At 43.3% G+C, this 13,518-nt stretch overlaps 1 protein-coding gene across 11 annotated transcripts in view; it reads left to right on the top strand.

The window, feature by feature from the left end:
• The first annotated feature begins 2,956 nt into the window (after window positions 1–2,956).
• The window catches only part of USP4 (ubiquitin specific peptidase 4), a 42,441-nt gene continuing 31,879 nt past the window's right edge, over window positions 2,957–13,518 (top strand). For all 11 annotated transcript variants that reach the window (XR_008578771.1, XR_008578772.1, XM_054837876.1 and 8 more), the window contains exons 1-6: window positions 2,957–3,129; window positions 3,257–3,384; window positions 3,671–3,801; window positions 7,341–7,467; window positions 8,552–8,697; window positions 8,878–8,939. Coding sequence is in view for 9 of the 11 variants with exons in the window: in XM_054837876.1 (XP_054693851.1) it covers window positions 2,972–3,129; window positions 3,257–3,384; window positions 3,671–3,801; window positions 7,341–7,467; window positions 8,552–8,697; window positions 8,878–8,939 (752 nt within the window). In the remaining 2 variants the exon portion in view is untranslated. The remainder of the gene's footprint in view (window positions 3,130–3,256; window positions 3,385–3,670; window positions 3,802–7,340; window positions 7,468–8,551; window positions 8,698–8,877; window positions 8,940–13,518) is intronic.

The following is a 13,518-nucleotide window of genomic DNA, read 5'->3' as shown; positions in this document are numbered from 1 at the left end:
GCTTTAGCACGCTTCGATGCTTCCGTGTCCTTTTGATATGTCGTGTCTGTCACATCTACAGCCCTACACTCTTTTTTCCTACTTCTACACTTTTATTGTAAACAGCTAATCCCTCCATTAGTGTTCACCCTGCTTGTCCATTCTCCTACATACCAGAGTCCCATATAGCCCCCCTTCTAGAGAATGCTTGGCCTCCCCCCTCTTCTCCCCTCCCAACGATTCCCTCCCCCCTGAGCTGCTGATAGTTGCCACCAACTTCTTAAATCTTTCAACAAGTTCAGATATTTGAAGCTGTCAGGAGCATTAACTAGCTGCAAGGAAAACGATTCTTCCTGCCCCTATTGCCCCCTCCCGGGTTCCCTAGCACATCTCCTGAAATCACGGCTGAGATGTGGTGTTCAGCAGTCTCTGCTCAACAAAAATGCCATTAAGTGGAGCCTAAGACCTTCTGTACTCAGCCCATTAAATATTCTTTCAGCTATTTAAAATCCCTTTCTTTTTCTGCTGAGCTTTGTTGCTCCCCGCTAACATTTAAGATGGCTTTTAGTCACCTTTTTCGATCGTTTCCATCGTAAGGCAAGGAGGAAACACCTGCCTCCAACTGGGTGGCATCTGAAAGGGCTTTGTCCCTGTTGGTGCCACTCTGGCAGGAGCAGCCATCGGGTTCGGACAAGGGCAGGAAGCCAAATGGCTGGAAGGAAAGCACTGAAAGAGACAGGAGAATGCAGGCACCCCTGCCTATGGTGAGACTATAGTGTAATTTCCTAGTACTGAATCAGAAAGCTTTGAATGAGGCCATTTTAATTGTTTACCGCACTTTCTATTAGGAGTAGGTAATTCATTAGCAGGGTGAGGTCAGCCACATACGCATTATCTCAGAACAGCTGACTCATTTTAAAAACACACCCAGTATTGCCATAACAGGGTGTATGAGTTTCTTGGAGACCAAAGGGGCCCTGCCCTTTGAGAAAAACAGGAGTAAGTAACAGGACTCAACTCTCACTGGGAGGAGAAAATTGTCATTTTTTCAGTGTTCACTGGATGGTCAGTGGGACCAAGCACACCTTCAGCAAATTTGCCAACACCAGGCTGTGCAGTGCAGTCAACACACTGGAGGGAAGCGATGCCATCCAGAGGGACCTGGACAGGCTGGAGAGGTGACCCTGTGCGAACCTCATGAAGTTCAACAAGGCCAAGTACAAGGTCCTGCATGTGGGTTGGGGCAATCCCAAGCACAACTACAGGCTGGGCAGAGAACGGATTGAGAGCAGCCCTGAGGAGAAGGACTTGGGTGTATTGGTGGATGAGAAGCTCAACATGAGCCGGCAGTGTGCGCTTGCAGCCCAGAAAGCCAACCTTGTCGTGGGCTGCATCACCAGCAGTGTGACCAGCAGGTCGAGGGCAGGGATTCTGCCCCTCTGCTCCGCTCTGGTGAGACCCCACCTGGAGTACTGCGTCCAGCTCTGGGGGGCCCAGAACAAGAGAGACACGGAGCTGTTGGAGCAGGTCCAGAGGACTGCCACGAAGGTGATCAGAGGGCTGGAGCACCTCTCCTATGAGAACAGGCTGAGAGAGTTGGGATTGTTCAGCCTGGAGAAAAGAAGGCTCCAGGGAGACCTTAGAGCAGCCTTCCAGTACCTGAAGGGGCTACAGGAAAGCTGGAGAGGGGCTGTTTACATGGGCATGGAGTGACAGGACAAGGGGGAATGGCCTTAAGCTGAAGGAAGGGAGATTTGGATTAGAAAGTTCTTCCCTGTGAGGGTGGTGAGGCACTGGCACAAGTTCCCCAGAGAAGCTGTGGATGCCCCCTCCCTGGCAGTGTTCAAGGCCAGGTTGGATGGGGCTTTGGGCAACCTGGGCTAGTGGAGGGTGTCCCTGCCATGGCAGGGGGGTTGGAACTAGATGGTCTTTGAGGTCCCTTCCAACCCAAACCATTCTGTGATTCTATGACTTGCTCTGCTGTCAAAAAAAACGAAAGGCCTTTAGCATTTTACCCTGGATTACTGCAGCATGGCTGCCCACCACGCTGCCAGATACCAGCTGCCAGGAGAGTGCTCCCCTGCACATTCACAGCCCCTGTGCATCACCCCCTGCCTTTTCTTCCCGCGAGGTAAATGGATTTTTTTGGTCTACCAGCTTAAAATAGGTTTTTAAGTCTCTGAATCATCACCTGAATCCTTCCCAATTTTCCCACTTCTGAAGCACAGCCTCCCCACACGGCACATGCTTCTCCATCAGGATACGCTACTTGACAAACGCCTAAATCTCTTCTTGAGAGGTTCTTTCCAGAGACACTTTATTCAGACCTGTTCTCCCATTTACTCCCATAACAATTTGAAGGCTCCTTCTCTAGCCAACGCCCCAGCCAGAGCGCTCCATGAGGCCTCATTTATGCAAGAAAATGGAGCATGTAACACTGAAAACACACAATCCACACCAAACGTTGCTGCCACCTGCTTTGGATGAGGCCGCCCGGCGCAACCCTCTCGGCCATGGAGCCACCGCGGGGACAAGGCCCACCTCCCGCGGGGACGAGGCCTCCTGTGCCCCGATGCCTCCAGCCTTGCTCGGGGGCCTCCCTGAACCCTCTGACGCCTCCGGCCCTGGCTGCTCTCCACCCCGCTGGCTCCACAGGCCCGGGTAGGGGGGTGCGCACCCTGCCGGCCCCCCGGCACGGCAGACACCACCCGCCCCGGCAGCCGCTGGGGCTGCGCCCGGCAAGGGCCCGCATTCCTCTGCCGCCTGGGAGGGCCCCAGGGCTGACCCGGGCCGCTGCAGAGCGACCTCTGCCACTACCGCCGGCGGGGAGAAAACAAGCCGGCCCAAGACAGCCCTGCAAAATGCGACTGCAAGATGGCGGTCGTCGCCATCGCGCCCGCGTCGCCAGCCCCGCCCCTGCGCGCGGCCCCGCCCATCCGTCAGAGGGCGCGCGGGCGGGGCGGGGCGAGACCAGCAGGCCCACCCAGCGCGCATGCGTACGCGGGCCGACATCCGCCCGCGACTGGGTTCGCGCACCGACATGGCGGCGGCCGAGGGCGGTGGCGGCGGTGGGGTGCGGCCGGACGCGACGGTGCAGCGGGTCGAGCTGGGGCCGCTGCTGGCCACGGCCCTCAAGCCGGGGGAGTCCTGGTGAGCGCAGCCGGCCGGCCTGCCCCTCCATCCCCTTCCCCTCCGGGTGGCGGGGCCTGTGGGAGCGGGCCGGGCCGGGCCGCGCCGCCGCTGAGGGGGCCGCGCCGCGCGGTGCCGTGTGTTGCAGGTACCTGGTGGACAGCCGCTGGTTCAAGCAGTGGAAGAAGTATGTGGGCTTCGACAGCTGGGACATGTTCGGCGCCGGCGATCCCGGCCTCTTCCCTGGGCCTATCGACAACTCGGGTCTCTTCGGCGGTACGTGCTGGGCCGCGGGCGGTGGGGGCCCGGTGCTCGGGTCACGGCTCGGGTTTCGGTAGGTATCTCCCGTGTGCAGTCGTCTCGTCGTGCAGCTCTTGCTTTTGAGACCGTGTGTTCTGGGAGGAACGAGCCATCCCGGCCTTGTAAGTGAGGAAGCTGGTGCAGTTTCTGCCTACCCGTGGGAGTGTTGGTATTTCTTACAGTTATGGTAGTATGTGTGTAGGTCTTGAGAAGAAAAGCTTCTGTTTCATGCCATGCTTTCTTATGTATGTCTTCCTTTTAGATCCAGAAGCTCAGAGTTTAAAAGAACACCTCATTGATGAGCTAGATTATGTATTGGTTCCCACTGAAGCCTGGAATAAACTAGTAACATGGTATGGCTGCATAGATGGACAGCAGCCTATTGTGAGAAAAGTAAGTATGGGTGGACCAAGTTCTGGTTTCATTATCTGATGTCTACCAAACTTAGACAATGTTTATTTTGCTAGATGTGAGTTAAGACAGGATCCTCAGCAGCTCTTTGGAGATAATAACATGAAGTCTTTTTGCCTTGTCTGAATGAATGACCCTCCAGTATTACAGTTAAAATACCTGAACCTTCAGTGATTCTCAGTTGATGGGTTATATGGAGTGAGAACCATGAACTTTGTTCTGGTTAACTTCTTCCATTACGATTGTTTGAAGCGGTGCAGTGCTTTTATGTTGCCTGGAATAGTTTGTTGAAAAATGCAAGTTGTTAGTCAACCTTATCAATCTTCTGGGACAGAATGAGGCGTTGGAATAAACTGTCTTTTAGTACAGATGTCTTAGGGACTACTTCTGGAGTTTAGGGTGGTTCTTGTTTTCTCTTCCAAAATTCTGTGATTCTGAAATCATGAAACATTTGTGATTTTGTTCTATAAGTCTTATTTTTGTTTGGCAAATGCAGTCCTGAGTGCATTCTGAGTATATAACCCATTACAGAAAGTGAAATCCTCAAGCTGCTCTTTTGGAAATCGATCAGACAGTTGTTTATGGGTAAAAGATGTTTTGTTTTTATTTTAGTCTTAGGTTTTTACACTAAGTTGAGCAGTGCTAGTCTATGGAGTTTATAAAGGCTAATCACTACACCAAGCAAATAGTGTTGATATAATGTACAGAATTAATATTGCTTAAGTTTGAGTAGCATTATCTTACAGTAAGGGTTGCTTCAGGGTGTGCAAGACCCAGGAAAGTGTAGCATCAGAATGGTAAAAGGAAGTGGGATCCCTGTCTTGCAGGCTCACTCATGCTGATCCCTGGTACTGGAATGTTGTAATTCAGTGTGGACTAGAAATTGTATGTAATGAGAAATTCTGGCATCTTCAGAAAGCGTAAATGATCCCAGGTTCACTCTGCTGGGTAGACAAAACTTCTGTGTAAACCAGAAGTGGGGGGACTGGAAAAGAATTCTAGCACATAAAGGAGACATTGTTTTAGTAGAAACAGATAATTTCCTGAGGAATAGAAAATCTATACCAAGAAGGAAAACTAGAATTATTACTATTATTATCAGTGCCTCTCTGAGTGAGGAAGCTTTTGTTCATGAACTGGCTAACTGCTTTCACAAAGCCTTTTTTTTTTTCTGAAAAATCCAGAAGCTGGACAAGAGGTTTGGAAGCTATTGGGAAACACTTGGGTGACAGCCTTAACTGTATGAGCCCCCTTTTCTTGGGGTACCAGATGCTACTATTCAACACTGTAGTTCTTGAGGACTAGAGCTCAGACCTAGTGCTGTTTTACAGACATAAGATGCCAAGTTATTGTGGTCCAGTTAAAAGTAAATTTTTAAACTTTTGATTTGCTATGAGAGTTTCTGTCTCTGTTTATTGTTAACCTGATAGCTGAAGTGGATTTTTATATTTAAAAAAATGATGAAATATAGCAGAATAGTAGGTTCCTGGGATGTTAAAGCCTCTTACAAAAACTATAAAGTGAAAGATCAGTGGGACATACAAGCTGCAGCACTGCACCTAAGTAGAACATGGTCAGTATCTGGTTACAGTATTCTCCAGACAGCATTGGAAGTAAAACACTTAAACTTGTGGTCCTTGAATGCTTTAATCCTTTTCCTAAAGCTGAATCAACTGTAATTCATACATCAAAATATCCATAAAAGTACGATTTGGGAAGTAATTTTCAGGCATCTTTGTAATTTTACGAGCTGGTATTTCTTCCATCCCTGTGTGCCTGATGATCAGAGACACATACAGGAGGATTTGATTAGACTTACTGTGGTTTAGGTTTCTTTTGATAATATTAAACTGTATTTTTGGGCAGTCTTCTATAGAGTCCCACTGCAAAGTGTATTAATGTGCAGAGTATAGAACAGTGTGCGGTTGAATGTATGGAGTTGCTGTCCAACAGGATGACCTGAGTTTTACTTTGACAGAGAACAAGCTAGCTGATCAGACGCTGTTTAAAAAATATCTGCAGGCAATTAGAGACTCTTCTTGCCATTCAGCTGTCCTAATGGGCACAGTGATCTGATCAGAAACTTCTTGGAAAGAGTTCTTCCATTTCTGAATACAGTTCTTATTTGTTTCTAACTATAGAATCCTGGAGAACGGGAAGTTCAATTCAATGAAAATCCTTCTGGGAAAGAAATGGAGAACTTGAGAATTTGCTCCTTTGCATTCTTTAAAAAAAAAAAAAAGTCTAATTTGCCTGTTAAGCTGTTTAAACAGGGTGTTTTACTTTCTCTTTCTGTTGTAACAGCAAAATACTGAAGATCTTTCCAAATGTGTTTGTTAATTATTTACCTTTAAAGCACCTTGCATATCTAATACAACCCTATAAAAGTTCAGAAGAAGGAAGCATAATTCAGCCAAATTCTCACAATAAATCTTAGTGTTATTTCTTCATTTCTTTCCAAAGCTGTGTAAAGTTTTTTTTCTGTAAAATGATACAGATGTAGGTCATAGCAAGTCTGATGTCATGCCAATAGAATGGACTAGAATATTTCAGTTGGAAGGGACCTACAGCGATCATCTAGTCCAAGTGCCTGACCACTTCAGGGCTGACCAAAAATTAAAGCAAGTTATTAAGGGTATTGTCCAAATGCCTCTTAAACACTGTTACTTTCAAAAAATTACACTTGCTGGTTCAATGAAATATGATCTCAATTTCATAGACTTTGGAGCTGCAAAGAACTGTGGAGAGAATTGAGGCACATTTAGTGCGTGGGGGTTTTTTTTTTTCACTCCAGTTACATCGCAGTCATCTCATAACTGGCCTCTGAAATGTGCTTTTCTTTCTGGCATAATGTGTTTTTATGATCTGTAGGTGAAGAGTAGTGCCTACTCTTACAGAGTACCTTTCTAAAAATAAGCAGAAAGCTAGTGGGATGGTTAGTGTACCTATTGGAGTATCCTCTCGAATGTGAAATTGATTTGAAAACGACTCTGAAATAAAGCAATGTCATCAAAAAGAGTTCTGACATATTTGTTTTTGCAAGGAGACAGTAATGAGACAGACTTTGTGTACCATGCAGAAAAATAAATAATGCTTTGTCTTACTGTCATCTAATAGAAAGGATTTTGCTCCAGTGTTCCAGGCTTGTATCTTTTTTTTTTTTTACGTAAAACTTAGCCAAAGACTAGAGGCAAAATATAATTTTTTTTTCTAGAATATTCTGTGATCAAATATTTTTCATGGATGACTGTCTGACAATATCAGTTCAGCTCTGATGATAGGCCTTGGGAACTTGAAAGGAAAGTGCTGGGATTTCTTACGTCTTAAAAACAAAACCTCCAAATGCGCTGACAGAGAATGTGACTGAATCTGGACTTGAGAGCGAGTCAGTGTTCAGTTTATGGCTTGACTTGCAAGACTCCTAAAGACTTAAAATATTTAGACAAATATACTTTGCAGAGGACTGCTCAGTATTTTAACTTTGTGTTATTTTGTTTATCGCACCTGCCTTCTGTTTGCAGGTAGTGGAATATGGTCTGTTTGTGAAGCACTATAAGGTTGAAGTTTACCTTCTTGAGCTGAAGCTGTGTGAGAACAGTGATCCTGACAATGTGATTAGCTGCCACTTCAGCAAAGCAGATACTGTTGGTAAGTAGTTCTCTGATACATGAAGCTGTACTCTGATGCTACCTCAAGAGCTATTTTGTGCCCTCCAGAACAAAAACTGGAGCAAGTCTAGTGGGTACCAACGGAACAGTCACGTTTGGAGCATGTGATGTGTGAGAAGAGGCTGAGGGAGCTGCACATAGCCTGGATAAGAGAAAGCTTTGGGGAGACCTCATAGCACCTGTGAGGAGGTTATTGAGATCACAGTCAGGCTATTATGGAGTCACAAGAAAGAAAACAACAGACAATAGTCATAAATTGAAACAGGACAGATTCCAGCTGAGTATAATGAAACTATTTTCTGCACCAGGACAGCTAGACATTTGAACAGGTCTCATAGGGGCGGGGGAATCTTCTTCCTTGCAAGTTTTGAACACCTGACTGGATAAGCCCTGATCAGCTTGGTCCGAATTCAGTGTTGACCCCGCTTTGAGTGGTTGGACTAGGAACCTCCTGAGTTCTTCCAGCTGCAGTGATTCTGTGTGCAACGCAGGAAGCTGTGGTTAAGAGCTTTGAGGAGCACATTGCTTACTAGCTCATGTTCATAACATCTTGTTAATGGCTCTTTCTACACTTCTTCCTGAAACTTGGCCCCTCACTCATGCTCACTCTTGCTCTCTGTATCATTGCTGTATTTTCCTGTGTAAAAATGCTGAATTTCAGCTGCCATGTATGTATCCATAAAGATGCTTTTTTTTGTTTGTTTTTGTTTTTATTTGCTGTATGGCCTGACAACAGTAACTGAAAACACTTCCTTCTTGAACTTATGTTTTCAAAATGATAACTGTTTCATAGAAGTTGGCCTTTGGACAGAAACGTCTCAATGTGTTCTGAACATTATTGGTTTGAAATGCATGATTGAAACCAGAAGTTTTTCATTCTTTCGGACTAAATATTAGACAAGTTATATGAGCAATTGTAACTTCATGATATATTTTCTACTCAAAAGGATCTTGAAGGATCAATGGTGTACCTCCTTGCTGAATGTCTGACTTGTCAGTTTTTTCAAAAGCACTCATGTTTTAGGCGTTTTGGTGTTTTGGGTTTTTTTCTTCCTCTTGAACAGCTACCATCGAGAAAGAAATGAGGAAACTATTTAATATCCCAGCTGAGAAGGAAACTAGGTTATGGAACAGGTATATGAGTAACACTTACGAGCAGCTCAGCAAGCTGGATAGCACTGTGCAAGATGCAGGGCTTTATCAGGGTCAGGTAAGCAGCATAATTTTTTATTTTTATTTTTTAGATTGTCATGTACAGCTTTCTCTGATATGTAATTTTTTCACTTTTATGTACTTTGAGCAAATATTGAAAATGTGATTTGTTAATGATTTTGCAAAATGTGTAGCAGATTGGCAGTTACCTTTCTTTATTACCCAAACTCTCTTTCAGGTTGTTCTAATAGAAGTGAAAAATGAGGATGGCACGTGGCCTGGACAGCGTTTCCTTGCAAAGTAAGCAAGCAAGCAAGCATGTTCTAATGGGTTCTGATATTTGGTCAAGCTTGTTCACTTGTTTTTAGTGACCACGTGTTCTGTGAAAGCCTAATTATTATTGGCTATTGTCGATTTCTTTGTTTTGGGTATACTGAAGGAAGAGATAAAATCTTGAATATAAATATTCTTCAGTGGTTCTGCTGCTGGTTTCTTGTTGTAGCAACAGTCTTCTGTTTTAAAGCCCATTTCAGATAGGTTGTGTAAGGATTAAATAGGTTAGGTTTCTACAGTGCTTAGGAGACAAAAGTGCTATTTACGTTGAGCTAGTCTACTTAAAAAGCTACCTTTGCAGACTGCACGGTGGTGGTGGTGGTGAAATCTATCTTCTACTATTGTAGAACAAAAAGAATCTTGGAGTATTTTTCCAAAGTGAAAGTGAAGTGCCAGTAGTGAATACTCAGAGTTCTGGTAGTTCGTCCTTAAACAGGGTATAGAAATAGCTTAACAACCTCCCCACTGCCTAAGACAATTAGAGCCTGTAAATATTACACAGATATTATCTCTCTAATATCTAATTTAGAGAAGAGATGAGTACGATACAGGGGGGTTGATGAAATATTGTATGTATAGAGTGTATGGTGTAGAATGGAAGCTGCTTGCAATGATAAAGAACTGCTCTTATCCAGTCAGTCATACTACAGAAAGTAAAATCCTGTGGTTTTACTAGTCTGGCCTACTCGCTTTCCCCTGAGTAGGCCATCAGACTCGATATTGATAAAGAAAATATTTTTCTGTACAGTACAGTTGTAGAGCTTGCTGCCAAGTGATCTGATTTGAGATCAATATGTTACTAGTGTTAAACTTGAAGAGTGGATCAAGTAGGTCAGTGAAACCTGTTTTGAAACAATTCTGCACTTCTGAGATAGAACACTGGGTAAATGGATCAGGAGAATGTTCATAGGATTATAATGAACTTTTATCTCTAAGAGTACAATGTGAAAAGCATCTAAACATTCATATCATGTACATAATTGAGTACTCATTGGTAGCATTAGAGAGGCAGCTGTGCAAGACCAGATCATAACCTCTTGCTTCCATGTGAAGCAAAGCTAAAAAGGAGCCCTCTGGCATTCCCCAGCCTCAGTCTTTTCTTTTTTTCAGTGGCTAGTCTGATAGGTAAAGACTTTTAATTAACCTCTAGTGACATTTGAATGAAAATGATTACCAGTATGCAGATTATTTTCTAATGACGTAGAAATAAAGACTTGCTTGCTATAATGTAGAACTCGTGAAATTTTTTTACTTGATGCTGATAATGGTGGCTGAAAGAATTGTAGTAAGTCATACCTCTAGGATTATCTGTTCCTTTGTACTTTGTCTTAGCTAACTATTTCCTTTGCTGTTATCTCTGTTAGTTAAGAAACTTAGCGTGTATATTCCATGTAATGTTTTCCTTATACAATTGGGTGCGTTGATTTAGAAAGTTCCACTCTGGCTCCTGTGCCCTTGTTTAGTCTCGTAGGTTAAAGGCATAACTGTTCAAAAACACTGTTTGGGAAGACAAAGAGGGGAAGAAAAAGCTGGACTGCCTCTCCTCTTTGAGAGTGATGTTGCTATGTGCTGATCAGCACACAAGCTGCTGATCAAATGATAAGGACCTTTTTAAATGGCCAAGGCAAAGGCTCTTTCTCAGGAAAGCAGTATGCTTAACGTCTTTGGGTTATAATGAGTCCTGCTGGATTAACATTATGGCTTCCTATGCCAGAGATGGCTGTGTTGTGTAAGGCAAGCTGGGTAGAAAGACTGGACTTTAAACTTCTTTCTGTGTTTGAAATGGAAGGAGGAAAAAGTTGAGAACTCACTCTTCCATAGACATGTAACAGAAGATGATGATGAGCAGTAAGTATTTTCCTGTTAGGGTCAGTGATGTTTTCTATGTCATAAATGTCTTTAAGCTACTAATATTGTACAGCAGTTGCCTTGATAACTCCAAAAACTGCATATGAATCGTACTCAGACTATTGAAAAAGAGGAAGGCTGTACTGGATCTGGACCAGGTGTGTCCAGTAGCCTGCCTCTTAGTGTGGGCAGTAGCAGATGCACGTAGGAGGAGGGGAAAAAAGTTCCTTGCAAGAAGAGGGCATATTTAGCAATGCATCTGCTGTGGTATGCTGCTGTCATCCAGCAGCCTGCAGTTCAGACTCTTCCTGAGACAGCTGAGTCTAGATATTTATGTTGAATATATATTGATGGTCCGAGGGGACTTTACATTTTGGTGCTTCCTCTGTTGCATGTCATTGCTCCCTGTCAAATGTGAGTGCGCTGGTGGCAGTCTAGACTGGATCATTTGTATATGTTAAGTTTTCTTTCTGCTGCACTTTCAAGGGTTATTTCACAAAGCTTTTTGCCTGTTTTTAAAGGATTTATATTTTAAAAAGTAATGAAGCTTTTTTTGTTACTTAATATGTTCTTAGCGTGTAAGCTAAATTTAACTTCTATTTCTTGAATTATTGGCATTGCTCCATATTAATGCATTTATAATTGCTCTGTACTTTCCTTTCACATCAGTCATAATCAGTTGTGAAGTTTACTTGGTTTCTTTCCCTCTTTTAGCATATCTTCACATAAATGCATAAATACTTAATACTCTGTAGCTTGTAATTTAATTTGATGTTTTCAATATTCTCCAGCTAGTTCTCATGTTTTATTGAGAGTCCTTAATTTTTTCAAGACATTCTTTTCTTAAGGCTAGTTTTGTATTTCATTTATTTTTGAGTACACTGCCTAACTTCCAGTTCCCTGTGAAGTTGAAATCCAGTAAAGCACAGTGCAAAGATTTCTTGCTAATCTCAGGTTGAGTCTTTTACATAAGTTAATCTTGAAGCAGCATGGATTTTTTTTTTTCCTTTGGAGAGCAGCAATTCAATAAATAAAATAATAAATAAAGCTTTTCTGTATAATTTTAGAATTTAGCTGCTTTTTTAACCATGTTCTTTCATTTGCCAGATATCTCAGCAGACAAACCTCAAGTGAAAGCATACTCTGTGACTTAGTGTGTTCTGAGTTGATCTTTTAAATTGGTTTGTTTGTTGGTTTTTGTTTTTCTTTTTTCTGGAAATATTAGATGCCTGTACTGCAATGAAACATTGCTGTCATTTTAACTGTTTCTGTGAGCTGGTAAAAGACTCACTAACCTGGAGTGTAGGATTCAAATCTTGTTTCCAGGTTGGGACGTGGTTTGTCTTTCCATGGGCGTGTTTCTGCATATACATACTGCATTAAATCAGTATTACATGTTTAAGACTCCAGATAAATGACTATAGTACAAACTTGTAGGGACTGTTTATATGTATAAAATCTGTGGGTGATTGTGAGCAACTGAACCAAACAGAACTGGTGAGAGAGGAAGAAGGAGAGAAGAGTGGCCACAGGGAAGGCCCAGAGTTGACAAGCTGTTGTGCTTTGTAAATAAACGTACATTTTGAAGTTCTGAAGAATTCGAGTACTTCTAGCTGCATCTATTGTCATCAGGAACTGTGAATGTTTTGTGCTGAGGTGTGGTTTGGAAGAGAGCTGAGTAACTCCAAATTTTAATCCTATCTCAGGCAAACATTTTGCTCCAGTATTCTGTTTCTCAGATGGAGAAAATACTGATTAGCCAAGACCATGGGGAACTTTTATCTTTGGAGATCTTTCTTTGGGCCGCATCACTGTAATACTAAAAGCTCACGAGAAAGTTTTTCCGTATTTAGAGTTTTGATGGCATGAACCAAATGGGGTGTAGAGCTCTCTGCTGTCAGTAGAGGAATGGTGAGCATCTGTGTTGCTGCCTATGTGCCAAAAGACGCCTTGGAAAGCTGGGAGTTCATGTCATTCACTACTTGCAGACTATGTGTATGCGAGGTGGCCTGTGGGGTGGGTGGGTTCCCTATAGTAAGGATTTTTCCTCACCACTTGCTGCTTGTCAGAAGCACTGGCTCCTACTAGGGGAAACTGCTTTTCCACATGTTTGGCAGCCTTCTGTGTGTTTTCCCAGCCATCAAGCTGGCTGACATTCTACTGAAAAAATGCTCTTGAACTCCACAGCAGCCCTGGGTGGTATATTCAGAGTATGCCTGGCCACTGTTGTTAGTTTGCTGGTCCCTAAGGAACAAAATACTTTCTTGTTGTAGTAAAAGCAGTTTCAAACTACTAGACAAGGTTTCAGAAGAGGGAATGGATTATACTTATTCTAAGAATTTCAGAATTGGAGGCATACTTTGTTTCTGAAGGGAGATGATATCAGTGACTCTGGAACTTAGTCCTCTTTAATTGTTACTTGCAAGACTCCCAAAATAAAATCCTGAGCTAGCAGAGTTCCAGCTCAGTCCTAGCACACACTTTTTTTTTTTTATCCTGGGTATCATTTTCTTAGCACAAAAGAACAAGAAGTTGTGTCATCTATAAAAAGAGCGGGTTTCCATCAGGTATTGCATTTGAAGACAGGAGTGAAGTTGTATTTCGCATGTGCCTGGTAGCTGCCTGCCTCCCTTTGCCATATGCAGCAGGAAAATACCTTTTGGTTCTTTGGTTGCTGCTAAAATTTTCTTGCTGTTTT

The sequence above is a fragment of the Grus americana genome, chromosome 11, assembly GCF_028858705.1.
Source record: "Grus americana isolate bGruAme1 chromosome 11, bGruAme1.mat, whole genome shotgun sequence".
Taxonomy (NCBI): Eukaryota; Metazoa; Chordata; class Aves; order Gruiformes; family Gruidae; genus Grus; species Grus americana.
This window is presented reverse-complemented; position numbering and strand designations above follow the sequence as displayed.